The 25,512-nt window shown below is 42.9% G+C and overlaps 1 protein-coding gene across 4 annotated transcripts in view; it reads right to left on the bottom strand.

Moving 5' to 3' along the window:
- The window catches only part of SLC1A2 (solute carrier family 1 member 2), a 419,386-nt gene that overhangs the window by 90,311 nt on the left and 303,563 nt on the right, over positions 1 to 25,512 (bottom strand). For all 4 annotated transcript variants that reach the window (XR_014978712.1, XM_085643492.1, XM_085643494.1 and 1 more), the window contains exon 3: positions 6,649 to 6,801. Coding sequence is in view for 3 of the 4 variants with exons in the window: in XM_085643492.1 (XP_085499618.1) it covers positions 6,649 to 6,801 (153 nt within the window). In the remaining variant the exon portion in view is untranslated. The remainder of the gene's footprint in view (positions 1 to 6,648; positions 6,802 to 25,512) is intronic.

The raw sequence follows: 25,512 nt of genomic DNA, 5'->3' as shown, positions 1-25,512 counted from the left end.
TAATGGGGCGATAATTTTGGTAAATGATATTTAAGACACAGGTTTATTTGTGAGACAACATTTAGTCCACAATACGCTGGTACCATATATACTTTGTTTCAGAGGAAGAAATTCCTAAGCAATGTTCTTGACAAAAATCTATCCCTGAAGTTAGAGGTGGGTGAGACAGCGAATTATTAGTGAGAGCCGATACAAGGGTCTGGCTTGGCCACAAGAGTCCGTCCATAGCTAAGCCATGAAAATATTTGGTATGCAAATCATGCAAAAACATCATATAAACATACGATAAAGTTTCACCTTAGTAAATCATATTATAGCATAGTATTGAGAGGAATTTAATAAAAGTGACATTAACACATTGGTACCCCCAATGTCTTAACGACAATACCGGTAGTGAACTAAGAAGCAAGTGAGTTGTCATGGTTATCCTAAACATAACTTAGAATCTTATCATAGGAGGATCAACATAATAATTATATTATATTTAACATAAGGGTTTGTAGCTCGCGCATCCTAAACTCGTTTATTTGATGGTGCTCTAATATGTGATAATGAAGTAAAAGAAGGCACAGTGAAAGAAAGTATGTACCTAGGATCTTACAATTTGCGAGTTGGGTAGTCAGGATTAATCACAGGTATTCTTGATTCACATCAATAATCTGGGAAAGGTTGCTCACTGTTGGACTTGGCCCTTTTTGCAGTTTCATTCTAGAACCTTTTGCCTTCCTTTTGTATTTTTAATGACCTGTTTTTTTAAAATCAGTTTTTGTGCCATTTAGCACTACTAATCAATACTAAAGTGCATGTGCTCTCTCTTGTAAACTAGTAAGATTGACCTAAACTTCTTTGGCATACTTAATTTACCTGTAAGTCACTTGTTCAGTGGTATCCCATATACACAGGGCCTGTAAATTAAATGGTATTGGTGGGCTTGCCGCGCTGCGCCACCCACCGAACTAGCCTTTCAAACCTGTCTCAAGCCTTTCTCTCTGCAGGGCCTGCTCACGCAGATTACTGCCACAGTGACATAGCATGTAAAGTGGTTGCCACGTCTCCAACTCCCATTTCACTACATATAAGTCACCCTAAGGTAGGCTCCAGGTTGCTCTATGGGCAGGGTGCTGTGTGGGTGAAAGGTAGGACATGTGCCCTAACTGTGTGGCATGTCTTGGTAGTGACAAACAGCCTATTTGGTTTCTCACTGCTGTGAGGCTGTCCTCTCATAGCTTTGCATTGGGGATTTCCTGATATATGCTTCAGTTGTAATTTCTAACATAACATGGGTAGCGTGATCATGTTAGGTATGTTTGGAATAGTAGTGATAAATCCTGCTTATCGGTGAGAGCGGATTTGTCATTACTATTTTAGAAATACCAATTTTACAAGTAGGCATTTTTGTGTGCTTATGGTTATTTGTGCCCTGCTTGGTTGTGTATTCACTATCTTGTTTTGACTGACAGGAGAGAGGAGATGTGCATTCACTCTAGACAGTCACAAGGGAGGTTGAGGTGTGTCCTGCCTTTCCTGGGTGATTTAGCGCAAGACTGAATAGGCCTGGTCTGCATTAGGAGTGGTGGGACGAGTTGAACCTGCTCCTGAATAGGGCTGTGCAAGCCTTCTATATTGCTATCTCTGCCCCTCTGTGGTGTGTCTGGAGCCAGGGCTTGAAATGTAAGTGGGGGTGTTGTGCACTTCTTAACAGAGTTTGGAGTGCCCCCCAGAACAAAGACATTCTGGCTATAAGTACATGGGCTGTGACCCCATGAAGGGAGCACATTTTTCGACCTGAGACCAAACCGCTGTCAGAATGACTGCCTGCGCTGCTTAAAGGATTCAACTGTACTGTTCTTCTGCTGTTTCCCTTCTACCTACGACTGGCTGGGTGGCCTATAGGACTCAATGGATTGCTTTTCTGCTTGTTGGCCTGTTGCTAGCTGGTCCCTGCCGCTGGTTGCACGTTTGGAGTGCTCTGCTGCCTCCTTAGGAGCAGAGCTTGGTAAGCGCTGTGCAACCGAACGCCACTTGGGCAGATTACTGTATCTTCACAGCAACATGTGGAGTGCTTTCCTGTGGTAGTGCTTGTAAAGTCCCCATTCACAGGTTAGGGTGGGTGAAGGGTTCCAGTGATACCACCACTGCTTGGGAGAATGCCAGCCCAAAGGATCAGCTGCTGTGATGGCACCCTGGTGACCTCACCTACACTGCCATTGCAGGAGAGTGATACGCCGCGGTCCCAGAGGAGGAGACCATGATCCAAGCAGCCAAATACTCTGGAAGTGTCCTTCCGACCCCACCCTTCTGGATTCAGGCACTGTATGGGCTGGTGAGACGACACCGCCTGCCTTCCCCTGAGAAGAACAAAGGCTGTTCTGGTTCCAGCTGCTGCACCACACGCTCGCGAGCAGCGGCCACCATGGGATTTTTCAGGTGGGGGCTAGTGGAGGGCTTTGGTGCCGGCCTCCCGTGTGTGCTTGGTGCCACCCTCTCTCCTTACTTTGGGCCATGTCCGGGGCCAATTGAAAAGTAGTCGCCTCATGGGGAAGATTCCTCGATGTAGGCCCCCAGGTGGCCGACTCTATTTTACCGTACTTCTTGTAAGTGGCCTGGAGGTGCAGCTATGCCCTAGGTTGGGTGCCTAATTACAGTAGTAAGTGTAATAGGAGAACAGGTACGCCATGCCCTAGGATTTCATGATGGTATGTGCACTGGGGTACTGAATGTTCGCTACTGATATGCTACCAGTAATTTATTGAATACTGGTGCTCTAGAATGGCATTTGGTAATTCATGTACCCTTTCACATCCTGAATTGCGTTCTCGCACTTATGTGGTCATTCATGTACTACTGGGGATGTGTGTTGATTCCTGTGATGTTATAATCTGCTGCATCTCATGCCCTGATGTTGTATTATATCTCATTTTCATTCTTGCATTGTCAGGATAATGAGTGTTGACACAGGACTTGCATAGTATGCTCAGCATCTATGATTCATGTGTCATGCCTCAATCTAATTGCTTCATATTTGTGCCCTAATATTATCATGAATGTGGTGTTACATTGCCAGGATTTGCACCCTAGGTGCAGTGATTTGATGGTGGTATATATAATGTTAGTAATTATATTTCTATGATGTGTTCACTCTACAAGTATTGACTGTAGTGCACTGCTAGGGTTGCCATGACAATTACCCGACTGGCAAAGTAATTTGTGTAATCTATCTGACGTCATGATGAGTGGCACAGTGATTTATATCATTGTGAGCTGAAGTATTTTATGAACAATACAAAGAATATTTTTAAATAGCCTTGTGTGACGTTTCTTTTTTATGGTGTGCCTAGTGTGTCAATGGTGTGTGTGTGTGTGTGTTGCGCAAACACTTTACACATTGCCTCTGGGATAAGCCTGACTGATCTGCCAAACTACCAAGGGTTTGAGCATGGGTCATCTTGGGTGTGTAACTCCCTTTCCCTGACTAGAGTGGTGGGTTCTGCCTGGCTTAGGTGCATACCCTAGCCAACCAACCCTATTTCTAACACTCACTATCAGCTCAAATGAATAAAGGGCTTATGTTTGCACTTCATTAGTGTTCGTGTGCTGTATAAATATTTTACTCATTGCCTCTAAGTTAAGCCGGACTTCTTTGTGCAAACCTATTAGAGGGTTATGCACAAGTTAATTTAGTGACTTTAGTGGTTCACACTGACAAAGATTGTGATTGTTACCTGAGTGGGGCTTCCAACCCACTCACCGAATAACCCCATTTATTCTTACAAGCAATTTTGGGGCAGTGGTCATAGGGTATTTCTAAAGTTTCAGTAGCCCAGCCAGCTGTGGCTGTTCATCCAGCATCCCACCCAGGCAATGGCACCCATCGCTTCAATCACATCACCTCAGTTCTACTCTTCTAGATTCTGCAAACGTTTTTCCCAGTTCTATCACAGCACCACTGGATGCAAGAAATATTATGGGACTGCTCAACCCTATTATGAGGCCTTGCATCCTTGCTGTGGTTTTCTCCTTTCTTTTTGCCTCAGCCTGCTGTATTTTTGCTGTATGCTGGAGTTCGTTTTGCTGGTGTAAATACTTTGGGCACTTTGCCACTGCTGATCAGTGCCAAAGTGCAAGTGCTCCATATGTAAATTGTGTTCATGGATTGGTGCTTCCATGATTACCTTATTTGACTTCCTACTAAGCCCTAGTACAGTGCACAGTGTGTGCCAAGGGCCTATAAGTCAAAAGCATCTAGTGGGCATGTAGCACTGATTGTGCCACCCATGCAAGCAGCCCTTTAAAAGGGTCTCAGACCTGCCACTGCAGAGTCTGCACGCAGTTTGCTACTGCCATGTCAACCTGGAAAGTGCGCCCACTTGCCAGGCCCTAACCTTCCCTTTTATTACATGTGAGTCATCCCTAAGGTAGACCCAAGTTACCCCTCTGGGCAGGGTGCTGTGTATGTGAAAGGTAAGACATGTACTGATGTGTGTGACATGTCCTAATAGTGAAATACAGTGTATTTCGTTTTTCACTGTGGAAAGGCTATCTGTCCATAGGAAAGAATGTGAGTTTATTTATAACATCTAATAAGTATAACTTCCCATTGTGATAAGGTAGAAATATGGTGTTTAGTATGCCTGGACTCAGAATATAAAAGTGCATCTTTTAGTAAAGATGATTTTTATATTGTGTGTTTGGCAATGCCAGTTAAAGAAAGTGGGCATTTTCTTGCTTAGACATCCTGTGTGTCTCTGCTGGTTTGTGGATTGACTGTCTAGCTTTGGAGTGACAGTGGCTGGGCATGTGCATTCTCTTTAGACAGCAACTGGGGGGGTTGAGGTGTGTCCTGACTCTCCTGGATGAGTCAGGGCTGCTTTGAATAGACTTGGGCAGCATTTAGAGTAGTGGGAGGAGATTTCAATGCACCTGAATGAGATTGGTCTGCTTTGGATAATGCTGTCTCCACCTCCTGCCAGGAAGCAGAGCCATATAGTACAGAACTGGTTTGGACTGAGCACAGCCACTCTCAGCCACAAGAGAACAAAGGGAAAGGTGGTATAAATATTTGGGCCCAGACTCCAGGATTTTAGAACTCGCTTGGATCAAGGAACCTGCCAAGAAGAAGAGCTGATGAAGCTGTGAGGAGAGACTACCATTTTGCTGTGTGCTATGCTGTGTTGGCCTGCAGTAGCTGCTTCTGTCTTGGGCAGAGAAAGGACTGGGCTGAACTTTCTGTAGCTTTTTCTGCTGAGTATCTCCAAGGGCTCGAAGTAGAGTTTTCCCCCTGTTCAAGAAGTCTCAGGAACAGCAAAGACTTCACCTTTCTCTGGGTACCACCTCTGGGATTTATGTTCCAGTTTCCACAGAGGGAAACCGCAGCCTGGCTCCATTACCAACACTGCTGCCGGCTCTGTGATCTGAAGACACAGCAGAGGGCACCGCTGCACTTCGCACTACAACCCTGGTCTCAACGACGACGATGACCGCTGCCGCCAACAAGCCACTTCTTGCATCGCAACCTGTGGGTACCGCACTCAGCACCGCCTGGGTTCACTCCACCACCCTGGTCTCACTGACATTGCTGGATGACGGTCACCAAGCCGCTGCTTGCACCGCAACCTGAGTGCACTGCACGCAGCACCGCTCCAGTTCACACTGCGATAGTGATGGTTGCCACAACTGGGCCGCACCGACGCGGTTGGCCGGAACCAAAAGGCACTGTTTACAAGTCTTCTGACACTGAAGCCAGTCCGCAACAACTGGAGTTTTTCTTTAATCAAAAATTGTGTCAGGAAGTCACATAAAAAAGGTATGGAATTTATTGTAAAAGACAAAGCACCTAGAACGCTAACCCAGTCACTACTACTGTGACTGTCATCAGCTTCTAAGCATCACTGAGCATTTAATTATTAATCAAGGACTGTTTTTAGAGTTGTGTTGGCAGGCAGTTCATCAGAGCGCTGAGGTTGAATCTGTAAAAGTACAATTGGGGGAGGAGGAAGTGAGAGACCAGTCAGCAAAGGGGAGGCCTCAATTTAATATCCTTTGTCACATACCCCAGCCAGAAAAACAAAGTCTTCCTGTAGCACAGACTCTAAGGTTCAGACCTCATGCTTGGATTCAGGACACTCCACTCCACTCCTGCACTACGTAGTCTCTGATTCTTGTGCAATTATTGAGTGCAAGGACGCGTGTAGGTCCTAGCAAGGTGCACTGGTCCCATAGCCTGCCACACTTTTTTATTCAGTTCAGATAACCTTGAATTGGTTTCTTGCCTCTACTGGGAGCCAGTGAAGTACTTTCAGGTTAGGTCCCATGTAAGCCTTCCTTTGTAAGATCAGGACATTGTAGAAGGTTGATTTTGGAGCCTCTTGAGGTATATTATTGAGTTTCTATGGTAGTACAGAGCTGATGTTGGTTCCCTCCGCAATAGTGGCCACAAATGTACCTGTGAGAAGGTAGTTTAATGACTGTGAAACAAGGAGCAGCCAGCTCTGATCATCTCTTTGCCATTTGACCACTTTACATGATTCTAGGCTACTCACGTTTTTGCTCAGTTACTCACTTTATTGCCCTTTAACTCACTTTCTTTAATTGATTAAATTAGGCTAGAAAATACTTGCTATAGAAACAGGCCGTGTATATTAATCTCACCTGTGATCAAACTGGAGATGACCAGGGGAAGGATCAGCATTTTTAGCATCCTCATGAGTATGTCTCCTGGGAAAGCGATCACCATGACGATATCAGGATGAATCGGTGATGCCATGCGCAGCAGGCCCCCACTCACTGCTCCCATGATAACACCTAAAGGAATAAAGAGGCAATACAGTTGTAAACTCATTGCTAATAGCTGATGTCAGAGAATATGTTATAATAGAGGCAATTGTTAAGCATGCAGTGAAAAGCATAACATTACTCTGTAAGAAATTGGGTTATTTGTTGTAAAGGATGGGAGCCCTGCACAAGTAATAAGCCTGTAAATGTCTTTACTGGGAAGCAAGGACCCTATTGTTACAATTGGTTGGCATGCAACAACAGTACTCAATAAATTATAGTCCAGTCAGTGCCTTTTCTTTCTTTTGTAACAATACTTTATGAATTTTACATATCATTAACACTTAGCACATTTATTACACACACTACTAAATGCGACAAATTAATTTACGTATATAAATAAATAAATATATATATATATATATATATATATATATATATATATATATATACATATACATACATATATATATATATATATATACATATATATATATTATCTACTGGCGGTCGCCAGTAGATAGTTATAGTTAGGACCGAGTTCCCATAGGAAATCTGAAAATTCTATTTTGAATAACTTTGGCGCCGGTTGACGTATCCGCGCGAAATTTTCAAAACTAATGGGGCGCTCCACTCAGCTCCTACCCTGAAAGTCTCGGGGTGATTCGTCAAGCGGGGGCTGAGAAACAAGGGGGGTCCCAAAACGCGTTTTCCCCATGCATTTTCCCATAGGACCTTTAGTCGAAGGTACAGCCCGAACGGCTGAACAGAATTACTTGAAAAAGAGGTAGTCCTCAGGTCAGGGATGTGCCTTTTGCATATATGGTGTCAATCTGTTCAGTAGTTTCTGAGAAAATTGCAGTTAAAAGTACATAAATATCTATATGCGCGCACCATGTGCGCACGGTGCCGTGCGCGAGCGTAATTCTGATTGGTGGTTAAATGTCAGACAACATTCGAATCGGTCGAAATCAGGAGGTGTCGGACGCCATTTTGTGTGTGGCAATGAAAAACAAAGGTGGAGAGCGTGAAAAGGGGGCAGGGTAGAGAGTTCCTGACCCCCTAGCCTTTGTCAAGGGGTCCCTGAAGGACCCCGAAGGGTGAAAAAAACATTTTTTTTTCAAAAAATCGCGGGGTGCGCGCACGGTGAAAAACCCTTTAAAAAAAAAAAAACATTTTAAACGAGCCATTCCATATTACAGGATACAGTCAATCTATAACTATATACATAGGTAGTTTATTGTAAAATAAATATATAAAAAATATAATAATACATACATAAATTAGCATTTAAAAAACCTTACAAATTCACTAAAAAAACCACACACACGTTATAGTTAGAAATTAGCATTTAAAAAACCTTGCAAATTCACCATAGGTTTCACACACGTTATAGTTAGGGATTAGCATTTTAAAAACCGTGCAAATTTACTGAAAAAACCATAGGTTTCACACATGTTATAGTTAGCTGGACATTTCACTCGTAAAAAACCATTTAAATTCCCCCGTTATAGTTAGTTCAGCTAAAAATAACTCGCGCGACCGCAATCCACTGCTGATGATGTCACATATTACATCACTGTATTCACTTAGATACTGTTAATAAGTCAGTTATACAATTAATTTTACCAAAAAAACATCCATTTAGACACTTATTTACCCATTTATTCTTCCATTAACCTCTAGATATACATATATAAAAAAAAAAAAATTTTCAGAAAGACACATATTCACTGGATGATGTCATCAGTGATGTTATTTGAGATGTCATCAGTGATGTCATGAGTGATGTCACTGACCATGTCATGAGTGATGTAATATGTGACGTCGTCAGCAGTGGATTGCGGTCGCGCGAGTTATAGCTAGCTGAACTAACTATAACGGGGGAATTTCAATGGTATTTTTACGAGTGAAATGTCCAGCTAACTATAACATGTGTGAAACCTATGGTTTTTTCAGTGAATATATATATATATATGTATATATATATTAAGCCTGGGCATAGTTTGCGTAGTAGCGCTACACGAAGCTATGCAAAGTGCACTTCGCACTACGCAAGCTATGCGTAGCTACGTGAGCTGCATAGTGCGGTAGGGAAAATGCTGTTCGCACTGATTGCACAGTGCCCTATGCTTGTTCGCACTGTGCAATCATTGCATACGGCATCTTGCACAGTGCAAGAGGTCGTTTTCTGCCGCTCGATTTGCGGCAGCTTTCTCAACGCGGATTGGTAGTTTCTCATCGTGAGCGGTCGCGAGCATACGTGACCCCTCTCAGTGAGAAACCTGACCTCCCCGCGGTGAGAATAACCCTGGGCGTAGGACTACGGTACGCTCACGTAGTTTGCGTAGTTTGCACAACTACGCCCTACACGAATTGCACGTAGCACAGTGCAAAAACGCATAGCGGGCATTTTTTGCTTGCTCGCGGTCCTCAATATCAAGTTGGCAACCGCGAGCGAGCAAAATGATATCCCAGCGAGACTTTTTCCTCGTTCACAATCAGCAACATCAAGTGGAAAATTAACCTCCCGGCGAGATTCTCAACGCGGGGAGGTCAGGTTTCTCATTGCGAGTGGTCACGTACGCTCGCAACCGTTTGCGATGGGAAACTACCAGTCCGCGTTGAGAAAACTGCCGTTTGAGTACAAATCTACTCGAGCAGCAGAAAACAACCACTTGCATTATGCAAGATGCCGTTTGCAATGATAGCACAGTGCAGACAAGCATCCGGCACTGTGCAATCAGTGCGAATAGCATTTTCCCTACCACACTACGCTGCTCGCAAAGCTACGCGTAGCTTGCGTAGTGCGAAGTGCACTTTGTGTAGCTTCGCGTAGCGCTACTATGCAAACTACACCCAGGGTTAGTTGAGAATCTCGCCGGGAGGTTTATTTTTCACGCTCGCGATCGGAAACTTGATGTTGCTGATCGCGAACAAGGAAAAAGTCTCACCGGGATGTCATTTTGCTCGCTCGCGGTCGCCAACTTGACTTTGAAGACAGCGAGAAAGCAAAAAATGCCCGCTCCGCTCTGCTTTTTTGCACTGTGCTATGTGCAAATCGTGTAGCGTGTAGTTGCGCAAACTACACGAGCATAGCGTAGTCCTACGCCCAGGGTTAATATATATATCAATATCAATGGCCTTGATCTTGTAGAGGCCCAACACCTCAGCAAGGAAAGATTTTTGGAACGTGACTATGATGAGAAAACTATAAACATAGCCATTAGGAAAGCCAATGATACTGACAGGAACTAGTTACTAGAGAAAAATCAACAAAAACTTAATGTAGCCAGCACAATAGATCCAGAAACAAGACTTGTCCTAACCTATAGCCGCCAACAAAATTCTTTAGGTAAAATTGTCAATAAAAACTGGTCGGTGGTGAAAAGTGATCCTGTAATTGGTAGATTGCTGCCGAAACACCTCAGTATTGCATTTAGAAAATCGAAATCCATGCGGGATTCATTAGTCAAGAGTAGTCCGGAAGTTGTGAAAACAACCATTTGGCTTACTGCCTGCAAAGGATTTGTAAAATGCAACAACTGTCGAGCATGCAGGTATGGAACAAATAAAACCACATACAAAACCCCTTTTTCAGAGGAATCTGTGAGAATCACCAAATTCCTCACATGCTATACTGAATATGTTGTTTATGTGTTGACTTGCTCCTCTGGGTTGCAGAATGTGGGCAGTACCAAGTTACAGGCCCACAAGCGTATACAGCAACACATGAGAGCAATCACCAACAACGACCCAACATATCCCATAGCGCGGCACTTGCATGAAAGTGATCTTAACCACATTACATATTTTTTGATTGACTCTATTCCAGTTTATAGACGTGGGGGCAATAGAGAAGCAAAACTGAGACATCTAGAAACTCAACATATCATTGAATTAGATACAAAGACCCCCAATGGACACAACTCAAGCGAAGATTTTTACACATGGTTGTAAAGAATAGAGCTGTGATTCCACCATCAGAATAGTGCAATATTGGCTATCTTTTCCAGATGAATTTATAAATGATTGATTGCTCAAGTAATGATGTTTGTATTCAGTCTGCTGCTGTAAGCATTTATGCTACAAATTTGCATGTTAAATGGATTTTAACTTTTATTAATAATATAAAAACATTTTTTTTCATACTTATTGTATTCAATATTTAGGAACAGTGGTTTGGGTCCTAGGTAGCACTTGGCTTTTTCTACACTTTTATTAAGCACATTAAATTAACATAGAAGACGAGAAAAAAAGAAAAAAAATGTAAGATGACCCATACGGTTAAATATACCCCATGGATTCAATACGATCATGCCAGCCATATTGGGTTGGGTAAAAGCAATGTGATGAGTAATGTATTATACAGATATTAAGTAACATGCTTTTTCCCTACTGAAACATATGATTTTACAACAATATGTTTTAGGGCAAGTGTTTAAAGTGATGCAATTTAAAACACCTCCCAGAATAAATTTTTATGTATTTTACATGAAATTAGTTGTTAATGTATTTATTATGCTTTTTAATGGATTTAACCTAATAATACATAGTTATATATTTTTATATATATTTATGACTGACTTTGCACAATATTTAAAAGCAATGATTATCCAAGGTATATCCAAGATGGCCGACGGAGCAGAAGCTCTCTCTAGGAGCTCCTGAGGTAAGGGATAGCCATCGGCTTTTTAAAGCCCTGTTAACCTAGACCATTGTGTCCAACTACCGAAACAAGTAACGTAACAAGCAATTAGTTAAAGAGACTTAAAGAGACTTATGGGAAAAAAGTCCTTTTAACGACCCTCTACCTTGCACAAAGGCTCTGGATAAGACGTCCTCCGACCCCGGCCTCGCTCAAATGATCCTGGATTGTATGCAGAGTGAGTTTCAGCTGAGGAGTCTTCAGCTATGGAGTCCCGAGGAGAACGCAAATAGGAGGTCGACGTCGTGGACAAGGAGTGGAGCAGACACCGACGATGCTTCCCCAGTCCGATGCCATTTGCCCTCGTTTTAGAGACCAATCTGATCCCACAAGCCACACTCGCATCAGAGCCATCAAGGGGACCCCCGGCACCCAGGGATACGACAATTCCTGCAACTGAGTGCTGCCTCCCATGGCAGTGAGCCCCAGATAATGGTTTGATCCCCGGAGGAACCTGCTCCCCGATAACTGCCCGGAGACCCCAGTCGTGACTGACTTGCTCGAGATCCATTGAATCCGATCCCGGGAGGAAGCGGAATGAGGCCAAAAACCCTGCGCCGACCTCTGTTTTTTTCATTTTGATCTCAGCGCCTCACTAGCTGGCTCCTAAAACCTTGCAGCTACCAAGTCACAGACTCTGCCTACAGCATCGGTGGGCCCCAGGAAGCGGCGACTGTGCCCTTTGGATCCGGCCCTTGAAAGCGGAGTCTTTCCCGAGGACGCCAACAACCCCGCTCGGACCTCTATTCTGGTGTGGCTCCAAGCCTCACCAGCTCAATACAGAAATCTTGCAGCCACCAAAGGGGAGAGTCTGCCTGCTGCGACATTGTACCACGGGAAGTGGAAACTGTGCCGTGACATCCGATTTGGTCCTGGGAAGCGGAGTCTTGGCCCGAGGACGCCAGCGGCCCCGCTCGGCCCCCTTGTATGCTCTACTCCGCAACTCACCAGCTGCCTCCAGCCCCGGCCCGTGCAGTCCGGGTTACGATCGTAAGCTGGGACCAATTTACTGCTACCGGCATGCCAGCTGACTAATTGGTGCTCAGAGAGTCCCGTCACCGGTAGAGCCTATTTACGCACATCTGCCCGCCTCCCCAGTGTTTCCCTCGCCTCCTGACTCGGCGCCTGACCCTTGAAGTGAGGAGTTCCCCCGAGACAATATGTCAATAAAACAAGCACTTGATGTGGGGATCTGGGAGTCATAGGCCTGAATGCAGCTCCATTGCATGGGTGACTCCTGCCCCACTTGCAAGGTTCACTATACATTTCTTGCAGAGAGAAGCCATTTTCTCCTAGCATTACTTCCCTATCAAGCATTTAAAATGGCTGAATTGTTATAACCCATCTAGTTAATATCGGACTGCCTGTTGAAGACTCCCCAAATGTGGCTGACATTTTGGAATGGCTACCACCACAACAGCAGCCATCTTGTAACGACTCCCAACCAATGTACAAACTGTTCTACCTATGGAAGACTCCCCAAAATTGGCAGACATCTGGTAACGACTACCAATATAACAGCAGCCATCTTGTAATGGTTTCCAACCAAAAGTAGCAGCCATCTTGTAACAGCGAAATCTCATTTAATTAACACCAAAACAGCATCTAGCTTGTAACTAAAACAGCAGCTATCTTGTAACGGCTAAAACTCATCTTATATTATCTACACCAAGCAGCAGCAATCTGTAATTAGCCCCCAACCAATCGGCAACCATCTTGTATTGACTACTTCTTTATTCCTATCTTCTCAATCAGCAATAAAGACCATCAAAATCACCCAACATAATCAACACCAAAACAGCATCAAGCATGTAACTAAAACGGCAGCCATCTTGTAACAGCTAAAATCCTATATTAGCAACACCAAAACAACAGCCCATCTTGTAATTGGCTCCCTACTAAATGGTAGCCATCTTGTAACAGCTATTTCTTCACTCCAATTTTATCAATCAGCACTAAAAACCACCCAAGAAGAATGACAATTTGACAACACCCACTAAGATATCAATCAGTTCACCATGGCTTCCACCAATACATCAGCCGTCTTTTAACAGCTAGAACACAGTAGGAGAATTAACACTCAGCAACAACCAACTGGGAATCAACTCTCAACATATTTGTTCTATGGTCGCTCCCTCCCTGTCCAAAGGAATTTCACAGCATGGGTGGACCAAACAGGATACCGAAAGGGAACAGTGCTTAGTCCATTCAATACCCCCATAATCTATCGCAAAGTGCCTCTAAAACCTTCAAACACAATCTTCTCAGAAAAAACCCTGATACCTTATTCCTAGACCCCTCCTTCAATGCCAAAAAAGGCATTATAATCAATAACCTCATATTTTTCACAAGAAAGATAGCCAGATGGTGATCGGCCTTCTCCAAGTTACTAACCATCTAGGGCCATAAAAACATTCCCTACGGAACCAGGCTTACAACGACACCCACACAAAACCTCAGAGCTACATTGAATGTAACATCCTACGAAAATGGCACCGTTTTCATTCAAGCAGCTAACAAAGACCTAGAACTATTCGACAAATACTTCTTCACCCTAAAGACCCACACCATCACCTCACCCAGGGTCGTTCAGGACCCAACTACTCCCACCATCCCTTCATCTCCTGAAGATCAATGACCCCCTACATCACCCAGAACCGATGATAGAAGTATCAACAACTCTCATCATCTCTGCGCACTAAAAAGCCACACCATCACCCCACCCAGTGTACCTCAGGTCCTAACTACTCCCACCACCCTATCCTCATCATCATCCCCTGATGATCAACGCCCCACCTCCACCCAGAACCGGGGAAAGAAGCATCATCAACTCACCTCCCTTAACATGCACAGGATTGACATACCCACCTATATCTGTCAGGAGAACCAACAATAATGCCCCTCCCTCATCACCGAACATCTTCTCTCCCCCTCCCTATCAGCAGGTGCAACAAGACTCACCCGAAGCCCAGCCGTATATCACTTCCCGGAATTTACAAAACGTTATCCTAGAAATCAGAAACATCCTACAACTCGCTGAAAAATCTCTTTCTACACTTAGACATCTTCAAAACTCTCTAGCAACAGTCGACAAGGTGATAGAAACTATCCCCATGCCCCTAACCAACCAACTCCTGTGCACAAGCAAACTCCCTAACAACATAACGGACCAGGAAATACAAACACTACTACTGCTATATGAAACTCCTTCCTGCCCCACCGCAAATAAAGAAGAATACGCTATTCTCCCGGACCCCATCAACCCAAGCAGAACATTCCATCTAATACACAGAGGAATAAACCTGAATAACCCTCAATCTTTAACCTCTAACACCGAGATTCTTGAGCCTACTTTAAAGAACCGCTCAAACTTGATCTCCTGCCTTCTACTGAACTGCCGCTCAGCACTAAAACACGCCTCTGACATCGCCGACCTCGCCCTTAACACGCAAACGGATATAATCATCCTCACAGAAACCTGGCTCAATGACTCATCCTCACCATGCCTAGACCTTCTCGTCCCTCCAGACTACAACATCATTAGACTAGACAGAACTCACAGACGGAGGCTTAGCCTGCATACATCGTTCCGACATCACCATCTCGAAGTTTCACTCGGAACCCCTCGACACTTGTGAATACCTGGGTATTTCTGTTAAATCATCAAGCATCCACTTCCACAAACTACATATACTCTACCATCCTCCAGGTTCGAATGCAGAGTTCACAGAACATCTTATGGAAATCATCACCTCTAACTCTTCTCCTCACTACAATGACATATTCCTTGGCGATTTCAATCACCATTGGGAAAATCCCTTGGACAAGCAGGTTGATGCCCTCAAAACCTTCCTAACAGACCTCTCCCTGATCCAACCCATTTCAAAGTCGTCTCACACAGAGGGTGCTACGCTCGACTGGATCATCTCTAAACAAAATACGATTGAATCGCTCTCAGTTACCCCTTGTGACTGGTCAGACCATGACATTATCACCTTCCAAATTCCCTCAGCTCTCAAGAAAACTTTTGTGAAACAAATTAAGCCAAGACAATATATAAGAGACACAAAAAACATCGATTGGAACAACATAGCCTCCCAATGTGAGAAGGCTCTCACCCCCCCAATAACATGTCAGACGTCAATGACCTCACTGCTCTCTATAACTCCTCAATGACCAAAGTCTTTGACCAAGCCGCTCCACTAAACTAAAAAGAATTCCGGACAAAGATAAAAACCCATGGTTCAGCGGAGCCCTGAATGAAGAGAGATGCAAACTTAGATCAACGGAACGGCAATGGAGGCAATATCCTTCCCCCCACCATCTTAAACTTCTCAGGAAATCTAGAAACTCCTACAATAAAAGCATTCTACAATCAAAAAAAGACTATTTCAGATCAGAACTAGACAAGGCTAAAAGTAGACTAAAGAGACTCTTTGAAATTCTGAAACAACAATCTAACAAATTTGCCAATTCCTCACTCCTAACATCGAAAGCACAGCTGAGCAGTGAAGAATTTTCCTCATTTTTCACAACAAAAGTGAACTCTCTCCAACTCGAGCTTATTGCGGCGGCAATTAACTCAGTCTCCCAAATGATCATTCAAGCCGATAATTCTGTACTACATGAGCTACCGCTGCCAAAAAATAACTCCCACTGGTCTGCTTTCAAAATGTACGATCTTAATGGCATCACCAATATTCTAGCGACTACAAAACTCAACATCCGCTTCAATAACCCTGTTCCCTCAAATTGCCTACCTCACCTCTACCATATCATCGCACCTCACTGGAGCAAAATCATCAATGCCTCGCTAGCACAAGGTCACATCCCGGATTGCCTAAAAACAGGACAATTCACCCCTATACTAAAAATAACCCCAGCTAACACCTCTGACCCCAACAACTTCCGACCAATAACCAACATTCCCATGCTAGCTAAAGTCTTAGAAAAATGTGCTCAGCAACACCTAAACCAACACATCACAATCTTCAATCTACTGAACATTCACCAATCGGGTTTCAGACCTGATCATAGCACAGAAACAGCCATCCTGCACGTAGTATATGGCGCCCTTCAAGCTCTTGCCGCAACGAAACCTGCCTACCAGTCCTACTCGACCTCTCATCAGCTTTTGATACGGTCAATCACGACAAACTACTAAGAAGACTAGAATACAGGATGGGTTTATCTGCGAAAGTCCTTCAATGGTTCAAATCCTTCCTGGAAAACAGAACACAATCGTACATGATCAACAAAATCTTTCTGCTTCCTCACCTAACCTACTAGGAGTTCCACAAGGCTCTACCCTATCCTCCACGCTATTCAACCTATATGTCGAACCACTTACCGATCTACTAATCTACTACAGCAGGCGAACATCTCCTTCCATATGTACGTGGACGACACCCAACTGTACATCAAGATCTCCTCCATCGAAGAGATAAAGACAATGAATCTAGCTCTTGAAAGGACTGTCCAATGGCTAACGACAAACTTCCTCAAGCTAAACTCACAAAACACAGAATTTCTTTTAATCTCCCCACCTAATAACACCACGGTGACAAAGGAGCGGATCAAAATGATCACTGCTCTGGACTGCACGCCGACTCTGGTGGACTCCACCTTATCACTTGAAATCACACTGGATAAGAACCTTGACATGGAAAGTCATATCAACCTATTGGCTGAAAACGCCTGCTTCCACCTCAGCTATCTCAGAAAAATGAAGCCATTCGTCAAGAAATCGGACCTCAAAACTGCAGTTCAGTCCTTAGTTATATCGAGGCGGGAATACGGATGCACAACCCTCTCAGGGCTTCCCAAAAGCTCAACCACCCATCTAAAAGCCTGTTTCAATGCTGCCACAAGACTCATAACAGGATCTAGGAAATATGAGCACCTATCACCACTACTGAAGGAACTCAACTGGCTACCCTATGAAGCTAGAATCTACCTAAAGATGGCTGGCATCACTCACAAGGCGCCACACCATGAACCCCCAGTACCTAGCCCAAAAACGTACCTTATCGGGAGGAAACAGACACTCTAGGAGCGCAGACAATCTACTTCTGAAAACCTCACGTTTCAACAAGACTAAAACCTCCAACAGAGCATCTTCCGGAGCAGCGCCAAGAATATGGAACTCGCTTCCACCATACATCAGAAAAATCTCCTCTACGCCTCTCTTCAAAAAGAAGCAAAATTATTCTTGATGACCAAATTCCTACCTTAAATCTGCACAATTACGACCCCAGCTATACAACCTCCTAAATTCCTCTACTCTCGAGTCACTGAGACCACGAAGCGAAGACCAACACGAACTTGATCTTGTTTTAATTGATTCAGAACAATTCCCATTGCTGCTATTCACCCGGACCCTTTTCCTATATGCTGCTACTTTTATGCTATGTTTTTGTATACAATGTTTTTCACTAATATGTTTTACACCTTGCTCTTTATGTAAAGTGCTCTGATACCCTACTTTGGGTCTGGTTCACGCTATAGAAAACTCTAAAAAGAAAAGAAAAGAAAATGATTGTAGTACTAAACAGAAAAGTAAGAAAACATAAAAATTTATGTATTTCTTCGATGTCTCTGTAATAGTTATCACGTGTAAGGCACTGTGCAGTTTAAATAGAACACCTTGGCTCCTAACGCGCGTCATGTGATCAAGGCCGTGTTTGGCCGAAACGCGTCAGGGCGATTGTGGTGGTTAAGAAATAAATTGCCTGGAAACACCCAAAAACAAAAAATGGGATTGTGTCTGTCTTTTCCCGAGCGAAGGGAAGCAGTGAAGAATAGCGTTTGATATATATATATATATATATATATATTCCACATGTCTCCTGACACAATAGAAGCGCCTCCACCTCACGGATCGGGGCCCGGTTAGAGGTGTGTCAGACACCTGTAAATATTCAAAGCAACACGCGCTCCTGCAGCAGCGTAATCCGGGCCACACCAACAAATGCTTGTTAAAAAAAAAAACATTTCCTTTATTTAAAAAATGATAGGCATGACGCGTTTCGAGTCAGCAGACTCTTAATCATATGCCGTGATGTTGTATCGGTGGGTTCGTTGGAGTTTTAAATAACGTAACTTTTAGACATTGAAAAAGGACACCAGTCCATGCTACCACACTGAATTTAAAGAGACAGTTAATTCATGATTTTCAGTTCGTAATATGTACCAAATTTAACAGTGCAATGAGGGTAAGTACAATTTTTCTGTTTAAGGTTATCTAATGAACCCCCAAAATGGTTTCACAGTCACCGTTTCCTTCGTTGCACAATTTCATCCGTTTTTGATGTCTTTCTCACAGTACCAAAGACTGCAGTTCCCATAATACTCCATAACTGCCCTTTAATTTCGTTTTCATTGGTTTCAATGTCGATGTTGGCAAGACTTTCCTTGCTTCTCTGTTAACCGAGTGCAAACATTGCTTCAAAGGATAATTCCATAACTCGGTCCCAGTATTTCACAGGTTTCAGTCCCGCTACCACCGCCTACCTTCACAGATCATTCTTCACACGATGATCGTTTCAAGCATGGCGTGCGTTCCAGGAAGAATCCTTTCGCATATCCTGGCTGGTAACAAGTTCATTTCCCAAGTTCAGGTGGGCCTTTTCAAATGGCCCTTCCAGCGAAGCTTCGTTCATGTTCTCTATGCCAGCCGGTGGGCACTCCTTCAAAAGAGCTTAAAGCTTCCACATGTCTCCTGACACAATAGAAGCGCCTCCACCTCACGGATCGGGGCCCGGTTAGAGGTGTGTCAGACACCTGTAAATATTCAAAGCAACACGCGCTCCTGCAGCAGCGTAATCCGGGCCACACCAACAAATACTTGTTAAAAAAAAAAACATTTCCTTTATTTAAAAAATGATAGGCATGACGCGTTTCGAGTCAGCAGACTCTTAATCATATGCCGTGATGTTGTATCGGTGGGTTCGTTGGAGTTTTAAATAACGTAACTTTTAGACATTGAAAAAGGACACCAGTCCATGCTACCACACTGAATTTAAAGAGACAGTTAATTCATGATTTTCAGTTCGTAATATGTACCAAATTTAACAGTGCAATGAGGGTAAGTACAATTTTTCTGTTTAAGGTTATCTAATGAACCCCCAAAATGGTTTCACAGTCACCGTTTCCTTCGTTGCACAATTTCATCCGTTTTTGATGTCTTTCTCACAGTACCAAAGACTGCAGTTCCCATAATACTCCATAACTGCCCTTTAATTTCGTTTTCATTGGTTTCAATGTCGATGTTGGCAAGACTTTCCTTGCTTCTCTGTTAACCGAGTGCAAACATTGCTTCAAAGGATAATTCCATAACTCGGTCCCAGTATTTCACAGGTTTCAGTCCCGCTACCACCGCCTACCTTCACAGATCATTCTTCACACGATGATCGTTTCAAGCATGGCGTGCGTTCCAGGAAGAATCCTTTCGCATATCCTGGCTGGTAACAAGTTCATTTCCCAAGTTCAGGTGGGCCTTTTCAAATGGCCCTTCCAGCGAAGCTTCGTTCATGTTCTCTATGCCAGCCGGTGGGCACTCCTTCAAAAGAGCTTAAAGCTTCCACATGTCTCCTGACACAATAGAAGCGCCTCCACCTCACGGATCGGGGCCCGGTTAGAAAAAAAACGGATGAAATTGTGCAACGAAGGAAACGGTGACTGTGAAACCATTTTGGGGGTTCCTTAGATAACCTTAAACAGAAAAATTGTACTTACCCTCATTGCACTGTTAAATTTGGTACATATTACGAACTGAAAATCATGAATTAACTGTCTCTTTAAATTCAGTGTGGTAGCATGGACTGGTGTCCTTTTTCAATGTCTAAAAGTTACGTTATTTAAAACTCCAACGAACGCACCGATACAACATCACGGCATATGATTAAGAGTCTGCTGACTCGAAACGCGTCATGCCTATCATTTTTTAAATAAAGGAAATGTTTTTTTTTTTAACAAGCATTTGTTGGTGTGGCCCGGATTACGCTGCTGCAGGAGCGCGTGTTGCTTTGAATATATATATATTCACTGAAAAAACCATAGGTTTCACACATGTTATAGTTAGCTGGACATTTTACTCGTAAAAAACCATTGAAATTGCCCCGTTATAGTTAGTTCAGCTAACTATAACTCGCGCGCCCGCAATGCACTGCTGATGACGTCACATATTACATCACTCATGACATGGTCAGTGACATCACTCATGACATCACTGATGACATCTCAAATGACATCACTGATGACCTCACTGATGACATCATCCAGTGAATGTGTGTTTTTCTGAAAATTAAATATGTTTTATATATGTATATCTCAAGGTCGATGGAAGAATAAATGGGTATATTACTGTCTAAATGGATGATTTCTTTTTGAAAAATTGATTGTGTAACTGACTGATTAAGTGTATCATAGTGAATACATGGCTTAGTGAGTAATGTTTAAATATGTAAATATCTGTATCAGTCTCTCACTTTGTGTGTGAGTGGCTGCATGGGTTGGTGAGTAGCTACATAGGTGTCTATATAGGATATTAGTTGTTTTTTTGAGTATCAGTATGAGTGTCTGCATGGTTTGGTGGAGGGTATTACGTAGTGCATAGGTGCATGAATGACTGACTCACTGTTTGTATGTGTTTAACACAGCATGTGTGCAGGACTGTATGGGTGGATGAGTGTGTGTATGGGTGTGTTAGTGAGTGAATGACTGTCTCAATAGTGTCTTTATGAGTAACTACATATGTTTTAAACTAGTATATGTGACTATTGGTGTATATAAGTGAGTATATGTGAGAGTGAGAGATTGAAAGAGTTCCTGTATGAATAAGTATGTGTTTCTATAAGTGATTGTTTAAAAGACTAAGTATGTGTAAGTTTCTGTAGAAGTAAGTGTGGTGGTGTGTGTATAACTGTATATGCAAGTAAATGGATGTTTGATTCTTTATTAGCATGAGTGACTATGTGTGTAAGTAACTCTATGGATGAGTGGCATTGTGTGACAGGATGTATAGGTATATGAGTACATATGATGAGTGAGTACATGTATGAGTGACTGTATTGAACAGTTGGTGAATGAATGGATGTGTATGTGGATCTTAGAATTACTGAAGAGGTTGTTGTTACTGGTATTGGTATGTCAATTCGTTTGTAAATTTTAGTCTCTATTTTTGTATGTGTGTATCAAAAGTTATATTAGGGTGAGAGGAGGTCTGCCACTCTATCACAAGGATGATGTCATCAGTGAGGTCATCAGTGATGTCATTTGAGATGTCATCAGTGATGTCATGAGTGATGTCACTGACCATGTCATGAGTGATGTAATATGTGACGTCATCAGCAGTGCATTGCGGGCGCGCGAGTTATAGTTAGCTGAACTAACTATAACGGGGCAATTTCAATGGTTTTTTACGAGTAAAATGTCCAGCTAACTATAACATGTGTGAAACCTATGGTTTTTTCAGTGAATTTCTAAGGTTTTTTAAATGCTAATTCCTAACTATAACGTGTGTGAAACCCATGGTTTTTTCAGTGAATTTGCAAGGTTTTTTAAATGCTAATTCCTAACTATAACGTGTGTGAAACCCATGGTTTTTTCAGTGAATTTGCAAGGTTTTTTAAATGCTAATTTTTTTTTTTTCTTCTATTTTTTCTAACATATTTTTATTTTAATTTTCTTACCTTTTATAAAGACTATGATTACATTTTTAAAATTCTTTAATATGTTTTTTTAATATATTTTTTAAAATAAACATGTAAAATTTATTTGCAGTACTTTTTTTCTATTTTTTTTTTTATTTTTTTAGTACGCATACCGTAAGCTCACGGTAAGCGTACGGTTTACGCAACGTCCGTAATTTTCCTACGCTGCTTGCGTATAGTTACGCAATTTGCGTAGCCGCGCGTACTCCGCGTGGGACGCGTACGCGTGTACGCTACACGCGCACGTTACGCGGAAGTGCCGGGAGTGACTGTTATGCGCATGCGCGCAAGCGCGTGTCTTTTTTACGCGCATGCGCACTTTTGCCGTAAGCGTACCGTAAGCGTACCGTAAGCGTACGGTAGGTCATGTGATCATGAAACACAACTTTTGATTGGTTGAAACTACTTTCAGTTCTAGAGCTCTCCTACACCACACCCATTCCCCTCATTTCTGCTTGTGATCCCTTGGGAGAAGGAGCTGGTTTGTCTTTGGGATACGATGGCAGAACAGCAGAGCTCTTCTGAGAGTGAGGCTAGCACTAGCAGCACTGTCTTGAGGCACAGATCGAGGAAACAAAAGCCCTCTTATGTATGGGATTATTTTACTTTTCCTGAAGGCCAGCAAAAGGTAAATGCACCCTTAGTGACTTGTAAGCTGTGTAAGCGTGTACTTTCTAGAGGTAATCCTAACAGGAAGTATTCCTTTGGGAATCACACCATGAAGAGACACCTCCAGGATGTACACAGAAGGACACATGGTCATCTTTTTGGAGGTAACTCTTCAGAAAGACAAGCCAGTACATCCACAGCAGCTCAGCCTGGACCATCATCTGCAGGGCTGACTCCTTCTTCTGCAGGTCAGGTGAGCCCTTCATCTGTGGGGGGAGAATCTCCTTTTGCTGGCCCTCTGGAAATCAACCCTCGATTTCGGAAGGTTGATATTCGATGCACATTTTGTCAAGATCTAATTTGCTATAGGGAGACCAGTGTTTCCCTAGTGAACAACAAAATAGATCAGCACATTTGTCGCTTTGAATAATTTTCCCATGCTTCCTTTCCTCTGTCCCTGCATGAACACAACGGTTCTTTTAAGAGCCAACCTTATCTTTCATCTTTTTTTTACATATGTTTTTAAAAACTTTTTTTTTTTTTTTTTACCGTACGCGTACGGTGCGCGTACTTTTTTTTTATTTTTAAAAAAAAACACTAAAAATCAATTATCACATTACAAGGTCCTTGAGAGACTACAATTATTATTATTGACTTACCATACTCACTCAAAAAAATATTTATTCATTTAAGGCTGGTTGCCCTTGCTGGAGTGTAGGCAGTCACCGAGAATACACATGGTGGTGGTCTGAAAAAGCAGTTTGGACATGTGCATTTAAATTAGGGGTGGGCGGAATTTGCGGAATTAACCTTCGCAAATTATCGCGAGAATGTTTAAAATTATCGCAAACAAGCAGAAATATCGCAAAGATGCGGAAGTTTTTTTCCGGCATGTTCGCGAGATTTTCTGCATGGTTGCGGGTCGCCAACTTACCCATGTGGTTGCTTGCGGGCGCGGCCATCTTGTTTTGAGTTGTTCTCGCGGTGCATGATCGCGAGAAGAAAGACGTGATCGCGCGACGCATGACGTCACTGCGGGCGCGAACTGTCGCGAGACAGCGCAAATGGCTAAAAACAATACAACATCTCATGGAGAACGCGACCGGATCAAGAAAACTTGTCGGCGAACGCAGGGATTCAGGTAAGGCGATCGCGCGCGCGCGAGAATGTATCATTTTACAGCGCGAGCAAGAAACAAATTATCGCCAAGCTGCGGAAACCGGAATTTTTGACATTTTCGCGCTCTCCGCGGAACGCAAAAATGTCAAATTATCGCAATTTCCGCGAACGGAACGAAATTTTTGCCCAGGCCTAATTTAAATAAATCAAAAAAAGTGGTTTCATAATGTGTCAGTCTGTAAAAGTGATTTTCTCTTGCCCCGAAAAAAAAAGAGCAGTAAGTGTGCTTTCAAATTGGCAAATAAATTTCGTTTTGGGACTAAAGTGAAAACATGACTCTGTGTGCAGAGAGGAATTATAGGCAGAGATTTATTGCGTATTGCTCTGGTGATTTCACAGTTGCATTAGATGGAAAGGGGGAGCGAATTTTTGGGGGAAGAAGCAGACTCTTAGCACACACCCATGTGCTTGCCATGTATAATCATGCACAGTATTTACAAGCGAGTGGGGTTTTCAGGTTTCAGTCTGTAATGCAAATACATTCAGCATCACTAAGGCTGGTTGCCCTTGCTGGAGTGTAGGCAGTCACCGAGAATACACATGGTGGTGGTCTGAAAAAGCAGTTTGGACATGTGCATTTAAATAAATAAAAAAAAGTGGTTTCATAATGTGTCAGTCTGTAAAAGTGATTTTCACTTGCCCCGAAAAAAAAGAGCAGTAAGTGTGCTTTCAAATTGGCAAAGAAATTTCGTTTTGGGACTAATGTGAAAACATGACTCTGTGTGCAGAGAGGAATTATAGGCAGAGATTTATTGCGTATTGCTCTGGTGATTTCACAGTTGCATTAGATGGAAAGGGGGAGCGAATTTTTTGGGGAAGAAGCAGACTCTTAGCACACACCCATGTGCTTGCCATGTATAATCATGCACAGTATTTACAAGCGAGTGGGGTTTTCAGGTTTCAGTCTGTAATGCAAATACATTCAGCATCACTAAGGCTGGTTGCCCTTGCTGGAGTGTAGGCAGTCACCGAGAATACACATGGTGGTGGTCTGAAAAAGCAGTTTGGACATGTGCATTTAAATAAATAAAAAAAAGTGGTTTCATAATGTGTCAGTCTGTAAAAGTGATTTTCTCTTGCCCCGAAAAAAAAAGAGCAGTAAGTGTGCTTTCAAATTGGCAAATAAATTTCGTTTTGGGACTAATGTGAAAACATGACTCTGTGTGCAGAGAGGAATTATAGGCAGAGATTTATTGCGTATTGCTCTGGTGATTTCACAGTTGCATTAGATGGAAAGGGGGAGCGAATTTTTGGGGGAAGAAGCAGACTCTTAGCACACACCCATGTGCTTGCCATGTATAATCATGCACAGTATTTACAAGCGAGTGGGGTTTTCAGGTTTCAGTCTGTAATGCAAATACATTCAGCATCACTAAGGCTGGTTGCCCTTGCTGGAGTGTAGGCAGTCACCGAGAATACACATGGTGGTGGTCTGAAAAAGCAGTTTGGACATGTGCATTTAAATTAATAAAAAAAAGTGGTTTCATAATGTGTCAGTCTGTAAAAGTGATTTTCTCTTGCCCCGAAAAAAAA

The sequence above is a fragment of the Triturus cristatus genome, chromosome 3_1 (genome assembly GCF_964204655.1).
Source record: "Triturus cristatus chromosome 3_1, aTriCri1.1, whole genome shotgun sequence".
Lineage (NCBI taxonomy): Eukaryota > Metazoa > Chordata > Amphibia > Caudata > Salamandridae > Triturus > Triturus cristatus.
The sequence above is the reverse complement of the archived record's forward strand: the minus strand, read 5'-3'. Positions and strand labels throughout refer to the sequence as shown.